The sequence below is a fragment of the Thunnus albacares genome, chromosome 2 (assembly GCF_914725855.1).
Source record: "Thunnus albacares chromosome 2, fThuAlb1.1, whole genome shotgun sequence".
In the NCBI taxonomy this organism is placed as follows: Eukaryota; Metazoa; Chordata; class Actinopteri; order Scombriformes; family Scombridae; genus Thunnus; species Thunnus albacares.
The window spans coordinates 3,357,994-3,371,463 of NC_058107.1; the positions used below are offsets into that span (position 1 = coordinate 3,357,994).

Here is a 13,470-nt window from a genome sequence, read left to right on the forward strand (position 1 = left end):
CAAGGCAGCCCTGTGTGGGTGTTATTCTGTGTATAAAAGAGAGAAATCCTTTGAGACACAGCTATGAACTCAGCTGTCATTGCCTTTCTCACCTGCCTGCTTGTCCTCTACGTACAAAGTTAGTGTTCCGTGATTGTCTTCTCCTTTGTGATGGAGCTTGTTTTAGAAATGCTATGTAATAGAATTTTAAAGCTGCACTAAACAATGTTTTTATCTTCAAATGGATCAAGTGACTAAATGTTATGTTAAAGGGTTCGCTGATAGTGATGAACTCAGCTTGACACAGCATTTTATCATCTTTGAGCTCATTGTTTTGGTTTTAACACCTTTACTGTTTTACACTACCTGCCTAGCAACAAACAGCAGAAACTAGCTGGTGAACACAGTGCAGCATTTATAAAAGAGAGTGAATGTTATGTGATGATATGTCACATATTGTGTTTATATGATGTTCCACAGCCTACATGTGGCCTCAAAGGGGCCTCAGAATTTAATAGTTCATTATATTTTTTTATAATAATCTGAATATGTAAAGCTGTCAGATAAATGTGGTTGAGAGTAAGTGCAGTACTTGATAAATATACTTCAATTCCACCACTTTAAATATTATTAAATATTACAGACAGATAAAGTTTTGTAAAACCTTTTTATTAGCAGACAGCTGAATAATTTTAACTTACCGCTCAAAGTCCTTCAAGAAAACCAAAAAGGTTTAGTACATCTATACATCTGATATTTGGATAATACAATTAAATTTAGAGGAAAAAATTGGTTTGTACTTACATCTGAGAACCTTATGGAAACCAAATACCACTTTCAAGTAAATCTAAGAAAAACCATTTATATATTTTTCTTATATAATTTCTTTCATCTTTTTCATTGTCTGCAGTCTGATTTAATATGAATTTGAAGTTAAAATATTTCCATCTCCTGCCTGCCTCTGAAGTCTGGCTTAAACTGGCTTAAAAGATGATCAGCAGCTAATGAGGTTGTGTCTTTTCTTCCTGCAGGACAATCAGACCACAGTTCTAATAAATGCAAGTGATAACATGGTTATGTTGGCCGGATCAACACAAAGCTCATCGAGGCAGTGCCAGTTGTACACCACCCAAATATCTTCTGTCCACAGACAGAGATTATGTAAATTCATGAGCTGAATTAAGCCACATTGTGGACATGTCAATCTTCCGCATTACTCAGCTTCTCTCTAATGCGCCTCTTTCTTCTCTCCCAGCATCACAACAACAGCAGATAAGAGGAAGTGTGTGAATCCACAGTCACCACTTGGAAAAACCATTCTGAAAAACATGAAAAAGTAAGATCAGCTTGACCCCACTAACTTCAGACAACAAAACAGTGTTAATGCTAATGTTTCAGATCTCTGTTGCTTTATACTCATAGTGCAATGTCATGTTGATTCAGGCACAGGAAGAAGCTGTGAGCATGACAATGACTTCCAGTCAAACTAATACTCAGAGCTCAACAACTCTCCACACAACATCCACGCTGTAGAGCTGCTGTAGAGCTGCTGTAGAGCTGCTGTAGAGATGGTATTGTGTGTATATATGAAATAAATAATTTGTATATATATTGAATACTTTTTTAGCATTAAAAATAAAACCCCTGATTATAATGTTTGTGTTGTGTGTTTTGTTACAGAAACTGAACCCGCGCTTACCTTCACCTCTCAATAGAATGTGTTCACACTGTGTTCACAAGATTACAGAAAACTAGAGCACAGTAGATGTTAGACCACCAGCTAAATGTGATGAAATCACATCTGCACTCTATATGTTCTATACTGTACATTGCCAAAAGTATGTAGACACCCAAACATTCCCTCTGTGGGTGTTAGTTGAACATGTCAACAACAGCATTGATGAGGTCCGACACTGAGGTGGGGTGATGAGGTAGGTCTGCCTCACAGTCGGTGTTGCAGTTCATCCCGAAGGTGTTGGATGGGTTGAGGTCTTCACAACAAACTGAAAGAACTATTTCTGCAAGAGTTTGTTGAATTTACAGTATGTGAGCCTACGGTAACGTGTCAGATGTTTCATCAACCTTTTATATCTTCTGTTGCTCCAATCTCATATTCAGAATGTAGCTGAGGTCACTGCTTGTTGTAGTGCTGTTTTTAAACTCATTTGCTAGCACAATAAATTGTGCAAAAAGTAAATATTAGCTGGTGCACTCCACTCATGTCACAGGCTGCCCCATTGACTTCATTGAAATAACTACATGATGTGGAAGACTAGCCTCAGTGTATCTGTGCTCCATTCTTAGGCCATTATTATTCCTTATTCATATAAAGGATTTACTAAATGGATCTAAAGAGTTCTCCATTCAGGTTTGCAGAGGGTATACTCACTGATTAAAGAAGACAACTCTGGATTGAATGTGTTGAATGGCAACAAATTCCAACTATCAGCAAATCAAACTTTATTTTCAGTGATAAAATTGAGATTAATGAAAAATCTCACCTGAGACAAGTCTCAACCACTAAATTTCTTGAAATTATCATCAATGAGAACTTGAAGGGAACACGTTATGATTACGGCGATAACACTATAACAAAATATATTAGTGTAATATATTTGTGGAAAACAGTGACTTTTTATTTGCCCTTACTTCTCATACTGTACCATAGTACTGAAAACTACATGCAAATTTCTTCACCCCATCAGCTCCTTCATTTCAGGAGACTCAGCATCTTACAGTTTACATGAACGTGTTCCAAATATGTACTTTGATATATAAGATGCAATATAGATCATTTCATTTATGTTGAAGCTAATGCACTTCTACATCTTCAGTCTTCATCTTCCCTAACACCTCACAAACAGAAAAAAAGTTTTCAAGCAGACACAGAGGTCCTAACTTACAAAACTCTTCTTTCCGTTTCTTAATGCTAAAACATTTCTGTACAGTGTAAATAAGTTTTCTGTTATTTGGGAAGTAACCTGTGCAAATCAACAAATCAACAACCCTCACTTCCTTTTATGGATTCCCTTCCATTCACTTGCCTTAAAATATGAACACACATCTTCTTTTCTATCCTCATTGCTTTTAATCCAGCGGTTGAAGCATAAAAATCATACAAAACAGCATCTTGTCAGTGAAACAGAATATTACAGTGTGTTATTACAATCCAAAAATCATTACAGCTGAAATATTGATAATGTTCTCAATAACACATGGTTAAGAATGGTTATTTGAAGATATGAAAAATCAAACACAGGACTCAGAAATACTGTCAGGTGGTTCAGTAAATAAAATGTTCCACATCAATACTACCTCACCTAAGCATACCAAGCTCGTGTTTTGGCACACTTGTGCTCCTTTAAGACTAAAATACTGACTATACAGTTGCCTCTCTGATCACTGTGTCATTTTGTTCCCGTTTCTGCATGACGCTCAGAAATAGAAAAAAAAACAAACTGTGTCATTCTCCTATTCCTTCAAAATTACAGTTTAGGACCAGTTGCAAGATTTACTGACTTCATCCAAGTCATTTCCTACAGTGTGCACAGTGTAATTCTTTTAATAGTCACAGAGCTCGGCATTACAGATAGACTGATATAAGTTCTTGAAGGCATATTTGAGAATGAAGATGAAGGCAAAAGCTCCTCTAAGGATTCAGTTTCCCTCATGAAACACTAAAACTGTCCACTGCAACCCAACAACAACAAGAGCTTTCCAAGGCGTTTCACTGAGCTGTGACTGATGGAGGCACTGTTTGAGTTACTTGGGATGTCAGTGTGAATCCAATAACACTGCAGGTCCTGAGGTACTGAGACTTGTTTTTGCATCTATAAGCTCCACGATACAGAGTGCATACCAAAAAGCACATTTAATACTGACCATGCATCGAATATATGGATTAGATGACATGGATGAGAACTGAAGCTTGACAAAAAATACTAATACAAGAGCTTAAAAAAGGTAACAGACTGTAATGACATATGACAGTATAGAGGACAAGCTTGAGTTCCTGGCACAGACGATATAGAGGCAAAGAAAGGCAAAAAGATTTGAAATCTTATAAGCAGATTAACACTGATTGTGAAACTTCATCACTACTGAATACTTAATTCTCAAATTTAAATACAGCTGAATTAATTGACTATTTTAAAAAAAAGGCATTTCAAGAATTCATAATGGTTCAAAATTACAATTATTCAGTTTCTTATGAGATTCAAATGACCTTTCTTTGCTTCCATAAGAGAATCTCACACAAACACAAAGCTCTTTAGAAAGAGTCACTATCACATGAAACAGTCAATACTAAGGTTAAAACCAGAACATCATGTCTTTGAAAAGTCACAAAAAGGAACGGAGCTGAACTCAGTGAATGAATTCAGAGAATGAGACTAGTGAGGGTTAGTTTTCCAGTGTAATACTGGCTGGTTTCTGGGTTAAGGTAACAGGTTAAGTATGGGGCTCAGCTTGGTTTATCTGTCCCTGCATCAGCACCATCACACCTTTTCAAATGGTCATAATACGGTTGGATCAATACTTTCCCTCCGAAGCAGTTTGTTCGTGTGTTCTGTTAGATTCACATGAGCTTTGTCAATCTGCAGGTTTTCTGAAAAAAAAAAAAGTATGAAAAATGATGAGTCAGGCAGTAGCTTGGCACAGTGGTGTCTTGGCAGCAGACCTCCTCCTTCACTTCTGTGCTGCATCTTGGGAAGTGGAGTCCTGAGTTGCTTGTGCAGTTCCTGTGCTGGAGTGTTGAGCCAGCAGCTGCTCCAGTGGACGCAGGAACACCAGCATCACCGTGATGTTATCGCTGGAACCGGCTGCCTTTGCGTGACTCACCAACTGTTGAGCAACTCTCAGTCCAACAGCGTCCTCCGACAGTTCCGCTGGAGCGTTATCTCCTCCCTCGGGGTCACCGGGCTGCTGAAGTGCGTCCAGAACCAGATGTGGGACCTCTGAAGGTCTGACTGCATCGAAGAAGCCGTCACATGCCAGCAGCACATAGTCCTCGTCCCCCAACAGCTGGACTGTGGAGCAGTCAGCATCTCCAGACACGTAGGGCTTCTGGTCAAAGTCACCTGGAGGTGAGATGTGGATGTGTGGTTAGCAGCTGAAGCGAAAGACCTCATCAGACTGACAGGCAATGTAGTGAACCAGTGTAGCTGGTGAGTACAGTGCCAGCATCCAGCCATCAGAGGTCCTCCAGTGGCATTCCATCAAAATGGTAAATGGTAAATGAACTGCACTTATATAGCGCCTTTCCAGTCTTCTCAAAGCACTTTTACACTACAAGCAAAATTCACCCTTTTTTTAAAAAAAAGAAATAAAAGACAGTTCAAAGAAAGTTAAAACTCTCCAATAAAAGTATGTTTTAAGAAGAGACTTAAAAGAGATCACTGACTCAGCCGACGCCCCAGCGCCCTGCCTGAAAATACTCTGTCCCATTTAGTTGCTGAGCCTCTGGAACAGATAAAAGACCTCTGCCTGAGCATCTCAAAGTACGTACCGGTGTGTGCGGTACTAAGAGGACAGAGATATAGCAGGGAGAGAGGCTGTGAAGAGCCTTAAAAGCAAATCAGTAAGATCTTAAAATATATTCTAAAACATACTGGGAGCCAGTGTAAAGAGGCTAAAACAGGAGTAATGTGATCAAATCTCTTAGTTCTGGTATAAAGCCTGGCAGCTGAGTTCTGTACAGTGTAAAATGGCCCCTGTGTCTTTTAAAGTTCAAATAGATTGTATTTTTGAAATATTTCTAAGATGATAGAAACATGGTGTCACAGACTTTGTGGTGTGCTGCTCAAAACTACTACTATGAAACCAGACGTCAAGATTCCTTGAAACAGGCTTGATATGATCCAATAGGGAACCAGCAGATGTCCTCCAAATCTGAGGCCATGGTGGTCTGCCGGAAAAAGGTGGACTACTCCCTCTGGGTTGACAGTGAGTTGCTGCCCCAAGTGAAGGAGTTTAAGTATGTCGGGATCTTGTTCACAAGTGAGGGTCAGATGAAGCGTGAGGTTGACAGGCAGACTGGTGCGACATCAGCAGTAATGCGGGCGTTCAACTGGACTTCTGCGGTAAAGAAAGAGCCGAGTCAGAAGGCAAAGCTCTCAATCTACCAGTTGGTCTATGTTCCAACCTATGGTCATGAGCTTTGGGTAGAGACTGAAAGAATAAGATTACGGATACAAGCGGCCAAAATGAGTTTCCTCCAGAGAGTGTCTGGGCTCAGCCTTGGAAATAAGGTGAGAAGTTCGGACATCCGGGGAAAACTCAGAGTAGAGCCAGCTGAGGCGGTCTGGGCACCTGGTTAGGATGCCACCTGTATGCCTCCCTCTGGAGCTGTTCCGGGCAAGTCCAATTGGTAGGAGACCCCAGGGCAGACCCAAAACACGCTGGAGGGACCACATATCTCTCTTGGCCTGGGAACACCTTGGAGGATCACCCAGGAGGAGCTCAGTCTGATGCCACCACGACTGAGTCCCGGATAAGTGGCCAAAAACGGATGAATGGATTGAATTACCAGTTAAATATGTCCTCCTGCATGCATGGATCGCAAGTACGATGTTTCATGAGAGGAGTTAGTTAACATGTGAGGAAATTGTCATGAGAGGAAATTGCCTCATGTTGCAAGTCGCAGCTTGTATATGGAATTTTGGTGAAACAGGCCGCTGGTTGTCTCTGTATTTGAAGTAAATGAAGATCAGTATTTGAGAAATTCCTGTATTAACCCCAAAATGAAAATGGAAATACCTACACAGATGCATTGGCTCTCTTGTCGTTGGTTGAGATACACTTACCTATAGCTCTAGATACAGCATACGTGCCATTAACACGCCAGCAACCCATGAAGGTGATGCAGCCACCAAGATCCTCAATTCTCTGCTTCTCATCCTGGACAGATAAGGACAAAGGAGACGGTTACCATCTGACTGTCTTTAGCTCTCATCACACACAAATTCATATTATCTTGACATGTGCAGTAATTTGTTGTAACTGTAGTACTTTTTCCACTCCACATGTTATTCTCAGGAGACATAAATAAGCAACTATGTTCATGACAATCTGGCCAAAAATTCTTGCAATGTGTCACTTTGGACTTAAATGTTGCAAGAGCCCCGCAGGTCCCAAAAGTTTAGACCTTTTAATTTTTTATTGCGCAGGGCCGCGTTGGTGGGGTTGAGGGTGTGTTGCTTCAGGTACGGATGGGAAATGAAATACACTCCAGCAAGTCCAGTCTGAGAGGCTAATCAGACATAACAGTGCACCACGGTTTACCAATCTTTTATCTTAAGACACAGCAAAATTATGTTGATTTGTAATCCAGGCAAAAGTTAAGGCACGATGGTAGTGGTCTCAAATGAACAAGGACGCTGTGTTTGTTCTCACAGTCTGAACGCAGCCTCTGTGATGTAGTAACTAACTGCAGGTAAGGAAACATGTTACATCTTTGTTGTAGAGCAGTTCATACTCCAGCACAGCAGGGTGACCTAAGTCAGCAGCACCATTATGGATGGCTGACTGATGCCAAATTTCAGCATCTATCAAAGTCTATCAAGGTTTATCTCACCTTAATCTCCAGTGTTGCTGGGCTGAACCAGTCTAATGCAATAAATGTGTCAAACATGTTGGAAAATACATTCTGCTACATTTCTGAGTAATCCTTGTTTATATTCTCTGACCTTACCTTTCTGTATGTGTGTATGTGTGTGTGCATGTGTGTGTATGTGTGTGTGTGATATCCCTACCTCTCTGTCTGGTTTATGGGGTTCCATGAGAGTTACAGCTTGTCCCTCTCTAACCAGTATTGCTTGAGAGTCTCCCAGCCAGGACACTGTCAGCTCCTGACCCTGGATCAGCACCGCGACACCAGTAGTGCCACTCCGCAGACGCTGACAACACAAACAATTGCAATTCCATTTTAAAACTCAATTCATAATTCATCATTTAAAGACAGAATAAGTAAATAAAATAATTATTTGGTAAATTTAAGGGTCTTTTTTGTAGTTATAATGCAATAAAAAGATGAGAGCTGCGTGTTGAGGATGCTTCAGTACCTCTCTCTTGGCTTTGTCTCTGAACATGTCATCAGTGCATTTGAAGGCACTTTTAAAGGCAGTGGCTGCATCACTCTGCAGTGTCTGCTGTTTACTCAGAGCAACATGGAGGTGAGCGGCAGCGTAGGTGGCGGCATCCATCCCCCCATGGCCGTCAAATACAGCATAGTAGGCACGCTCCAACCCATCCTGGAGCATTGTGGAGAGACAGGAAGTGTTTGGTACATTTGAATCACTTTGACAGTGTTGTGATTTCTGGGTTTTCGGAACCATGAATAACAGGACAAAAACCTGATGAGCAGTGTTTGGGTTTACACTCGAGGTACCTTGATTCCAAAGAGCTGGTTGAACTCAGCCAGGGCCAGGTGTTTGTCCTCCATCTTCCTCCTCGTGTTCTTGATGGCGTGAACGGAGCAGCGGAGGAACCGGGAGGGAGGAAGCTCGGGGAGGTTTTCGTGCCATACCAGCGCTAAGTCTATCAGCTTGTTGAGGAAGAGACGTTGGACTGCGTCTGACTGAAGTACTGATGGTGACATACAGAAGAAATAAACAAGAAGTCAATCAGAGCCTTTTACTATTACTACTGATGCTACTGGAAATGAAGAAGACCAGAGTTTTCATAGCAGTAGGTTAAAACATCACAATACAATTCAACCTAACCAGCCTCCTACATGAGTGTGAAGTCAAACACTTACAGACTACTTGCTGTTCATCTTCCTGGTTGGCCTCAGCTTCCTGGGGACAGTGGAAAGGTGAAAGGTCGATGTGCAGCAGCTGGGACAGCGCCGCCTGGCACAGGAGGGCACTGAGGCCTGCAGGAGCACCCCTACACCAACAAACACAAGTAGGAATACACCATGAGTGGCTTATCAAGATCTGAGCCAGACAATGCAACCAAATAATAGACAACTGTACAGGCAGACCCGTGGACCATGCCCTGGATGGCTGAGGATCTTCACAGACCAGAGGTGACTGATCCACCTCAGCGCAGTAATGAGCAAGTCAACTCTAGCAAACACAAGCAGGTAAAATAAGACCGTGATCAGTGCTCATTTAATGAGTGCAGCTGGTACATGTGGGTTTAAATGTAACATCAAAACAACCCTTTACAGAATTATATTTCTGCTGCAGAGAGGACTTGGTTTAGGAATCAGGAAGTGGGGAGAACAATGATGTTTTTGCAGACAGGATGAGAGGACTTCCTGATGGGGCATGCCTCTGGAGAAAAACGTGAGCAGAAAAGAGAGCACATAAACCAATGATTCTTCATTACATTTGTAATGCTCCTCCTCTAAGTTTAGCTGATCGGTTCTAAGGCTCTTCACTGCAAGAAAGGGAGACAAATGATCTCAGACAATCACACATACTGTATGTGTAAACGTAAGCATTGTCAGCGTTCATCAAAACAAAAAGGATGAGACGTCCACATCCCGGTAGTCTCACCACACTCCATGACAAAAACATGTTCATCCTTCCTGGTTTGTAACGGTTTCCTCTGCATCTGGGCTGCAAATCACCTCACATCATGAATGTGTCATCTTCTAAAATACAAATCTCATTGTGTTCACTCACTGCCTGCCTGGATAGAGTTCCTCTGTCTGGAATAGATCTGCAATTGTATTATCAATTAATCTGATTATGAATACTCTGATTAATTATCTAGATAATAAAAATTAGTGAATTGCACATCAGAACTTCCTCGAGCCCAAGGTGGCAAACCAAAACATATGTGATATAATTACACATAATTACCCTTTATGATAATTACAGAGTAAAACTAACAATGTTAGTCCGTCTCTCTATGTTTTCAGACTTCTCTATTCTGTCTGTGGCTCTCAGCCCCTGAGCCCACTACTTCCTACTGAAGACTAAGCTTCACAAATATAGAATTTCAGTTTTTTAAAGGCTCAGTTATTTCCTAAAACAGCTGGTTGCTGTAGTTTTTAGCAAACATTACTCAGACAGCAGGAAATAGTGCATTTTGCTGGGGACTATTTTTACCAACCGGACCCTGTTCAGAACTGAAGCCTTTCAGATGAGAGGCCGAATATCTTCAAGAATCTACAAGTCCAGTTACTCAGTGAGCTCTATGACACAGAGGATGAAGATACAGTATATGAGGCTTTGACACTCACACATAGAACTATTAGATCAATTATTAGATCAATTCATTGTTGGGTCTTTTTTTTTGCCAGATTTATCCTTTAAAATTATATAAAGAGAAAAAGTGAATCCTCACATTCGAGAACTTGGAAACAGGTAAATGTCTGACATTTTTCTTGATCAATTACCAGCATTGCTGTGATTGAATGTTCAGTCAATGGATTCATTGACTAATTGTTTCAACACTAGCCAGGATTTCCATTAATGATGAAAACTTTGTCCGGCACCATTCTTACGCAAGTCTTAAAATCATCTGAAAATAAAAAAAAAACAGTAACTCTTGCAAATGATCGTTTGTAATAACAGCAGAGTGAGATGTGAGGGTTCAGTACTGTTGTTATGTTACAGCTCCCCGGTTTACTTTTATACTGTGCATCAGCAGCTTTTATTCTGTCCACCCCTGCAGAGTGAAGCTAACTGCAAAGCCAACCTCTGCATAGTGAATGAGCAGGGCAAGAGCAGAGCTGTCAGGAATGTGAGGAATGCACCCACACATGCACAAGTGTGCACGCACGCAAGATGGGCGGATAGTGCAAATACAACAAGTACTCTTGCACTAACTACACTAACAGTACAGCTCACTGTGTGATATATCAAATATGCTGTGATACAGAAAATACAATGATGTGAAAACAAACAAAAAACATGACTAGTGGAAGTGTTACAGCAATACAGTATCATTAGCTGCAGTCAGGTAAGACTGCTGTAGTTACTTTGAAGTAGAAATCACTAGAACGTTTATGTAACAAGGTGCAGAATGAATAAAGCCATAATGAACATTTGTGTAATGGACGCCTATGTCTGAATGATAAAAATACATGACTTTAATAGATAAATGAAATCAGCAATGTGACATATTTCATGTGTGAATAGGGTTATGTCCCCTGACTTCCTATGAGAACTGATAAAACTTATTATTTAGTTGGACTGCGATGAGATGTGATCAGATGGAAACAGCAATTTTAAGGCACACCGGAGTTTTCTAATATACATACAGCTTTCTCTTGATTCAATGTTTCTTACCCTAATTTATTGTGGCAATCCTTCAAACATGTAATACATTTTGTGAACTTCACCCTCCCAGTCATACCTGGCAGCCAGCAGCCTCAGGCCTAGTTCCAGGCTCTCTCCATGCAGCTCCTCCAGGGAGACTCTGCGGCTCAGAGGACTGACAGGCAGCGGACTGCCTTCCTCCAGAGCAGCTGGGAACTCCTCCACAAACCTCCCCAGGAAGCACCTCGCCTCCTCCTCCATCCTGCGGACTCTGGCTGTAGTAAGCTCTCAGGTGAAGACGGGGTCAGGGCCGACAGGTCACTAGTGGAGACATGAAGGGCAGAGAATGTCACTTTGAAAGCATGTGATGGGAAACGAACGGAGCGTTCAAATCACAGATGGAAAATTTGAATTGAACGCCTCTGAAGTTCTCTTCACAAATCGATAATATCATAGATAATATTGTTATAACCTGTCATAACAGCACACAATGAAATACCAGTAACCAAATCTATGACTTATGAGTCAAAAATATTATATAGGCCCACTAAGATAATTATGAGATAGTAAGTCAACAGTTTTACTATAATAATAAGCAAGTTGAAATTTTGGTTACTAGGCTATCTCATAATTTTGACTTACCATGAATATTATATGTAGCATAGCTAACTTTTCATGCTTCTTGTAATGTTATTTTTTAAGCGGAAATGGGCTTCCTTAAAGATCCCCTCCACATGTATTATGACATATAAAATACTCTACTTTTACCATGTAAAATCCTTAAAATGTCATCTACTCCTCTGAACTCATTAAAAATTCCAGAATCTATGAATATGTAAGTATATTTCATTTCAGAAGTTGAACTGCTGCACACATGATGTCTCCTGCTGATCTATAAAGTCCATTCACAGTATCTGTGCGGTGGAGGCTTCAAGTTTCCACATCACACTTGTGGAAGCTGCAAACTGGACCACTATCGGCTCTTAACTGGTTATGATGTCTCTTTCAATGGGTCTACTCTGATTATGGTTACAGGCCCATCCCTTCAAATCTGATTTTCAATGAACACAGGAACTTTCCACTTTCAGCAGATGAATGTGAAAACAGCCTTCTAGTGTCAAACTCTGCATATACATCATTCTGTACAGTGAAGGCCAAACATCCAACTGAAGGAACAAGAATAAAAACAGTTTTGAGTGGAGGGGGACCAGCTATCAACTTTGAAGTTAAAATACTGCTGAAACGACATTTCATACAAATAAAAACAACCAGAACGACATAGAAAGCAGTTAAGTAACTGTAGCTATAACAGCGAACATGTAGCCATTGTGTACATCATGAATTGTGCCTCATTATTTCTACATCAGAAGGAGGGAGAGGTATGTGCCAAAGCTATCTAGACATGCTATTTAACGTCACAATATGCTACTCAACTTTCTTAAAAACAGTTACTTTGTATTTTACTGCCTACAAACGGGCAGCGACACAGGTTAGCCGAACATGAGAAACTCGCTTTACTTTCCGTGTTGTGACATTGTTCACATGGTGTGCTCCACGTTACCATCCCTAGTGTTGACGGTACGACTGTCACAATGCAAGCATTAACGATACTGTATCATGTATGCAATCAGCGTAGTTAAATTGACCGAAATAACGCTAGTTTGTAACTTATAACGGTCCCGTTTGTTCATCTTACCTTGGGCTAGCTAAGTAGGAACAGTCCCTTCGTACGCCCACACAGACTACAGACCGACAGCTGAGGGAAAACACGCCCTTTAGCGACAAACAAAAGAGATTCATTGGGCTCATACATAAAACTGCGCTAGCACAGCTAATGGTAAAGAGACTGTTGGCGACGTCACCACCGTGATTTACACTATCAGCAGCGTATAGAGATCTGCGGTCAAACTCCTATTGGGCCACTTTCCTGTACGTCAACACGCACTTCCCGCTGTAGATTTAAAGGGCCATACCACTTCCATTCATTTAGCCATACCACTATAGATTATCACGCTATAGATAAATGTTAGAAGAAAACGGAAAAAAAGACATTTAATATCACAATGACAGTATTGTGAAGTGGTAATTTGAAAATGGAAAGCGAAAATGAAAAACCTGATATGGAAAAACCTCAGTGGAAATGATTCAATAAAATACTTAAATAGTAGAGCTTATACTGACATTTATCCTAAAAATGTAAAACAAAACTTCATGCTAACAGGCTAAAAGTTACTAGCTCAATGAACAACAGCATTATAGGATGCTAACACTGTAA

The 13,470-nt window shown here is 40.7% G+C and overlaps 1 protein-coding gene and 1 long non-coding RNA gene across 3 annotated transcripts; one reads left to right on the forward strand and one right to left on the reverse strand.

Moving 5' to 3' along the window:
- The first annotated feature begins 1,233 nt into the window (after positions 1–1,233).
- Positions 1,234–3,901, forward strand: LOC122990111. The gene is made up of 2 exons (XR_006405270.1): positions 1,234–1,315; positions 1,423–3,901. It is a non-coding gene; the product is annotated as an uncharacterized LOC122990111 (long non-coding RNA).
- On the reverse strand, positions 3,045–13,083 carry ppm1f (protein phosphatase, Mg2+/Mn2+ dependent, 1F). Of its 2 annotated transcripts, none has more exons than XM_044363219.1 (8): positions 12,892–13,083; positions 11,293–11,516; positions 8,735–8,865; positions 8,366–8,562; positions 8,040–8,228; positions 7,731–7,874; positions 6,783–6,876; positions 3,045–5,057 (listed from the first exon to the last, which is right to left on the reverse strand). In XM_044363219.1, exons 2-8 carry the CDS (start codon positions 11,454–11,456, stop codon positions 4,666–4,668), a joined length of 1,311 nt encoding a protein of 436 aa, XP_044219154.1. In that variant the 5' UTR covers positions 11,457–11,516; positions 12,892–13,083; the 3' UTR covers positions 3,045–4,665. The 2 variants fall into 2 exon arrangements, with proteins under 2 accessions (XP_044219154.1, XP_044219161.1); XM_044363226.1 differs by lacking the exon at positions 12,892–13,083 and adding an exon at positions 12,714–12,849.
- Positions 13,084–13,470: the final 387 nt, after the last annotated feature.

What these genes read in the sequence shown, in the direction of transcription:
- ppm1f (XM_044363219.1), bottom strand. Translation starts at nt 11,456, where the DNA reads ATGGAGGAGGAGGCGAGGTGCTTCCTGGGGAGGTTTGTGGAGGAGTTC. An exon ending in AGATGAACAGCAAGTAGTCT is followed by an intron (nt 8,563 to 8,734) that starts GTAAGTGTTTGA and finishes TGTCACCATCAG; the next exon opens with TACTTCAGTCAGACGCAGTC. An exon ending in GAGACAAAGCCAAGAGAGAG is followed by an intron (nt 7,875 to 8,039) that starts GTACTGAAGCAT and finishes TTGTGTTGTCAG; the next exon opens with CGTCTGCGGAGTGGCACTAC.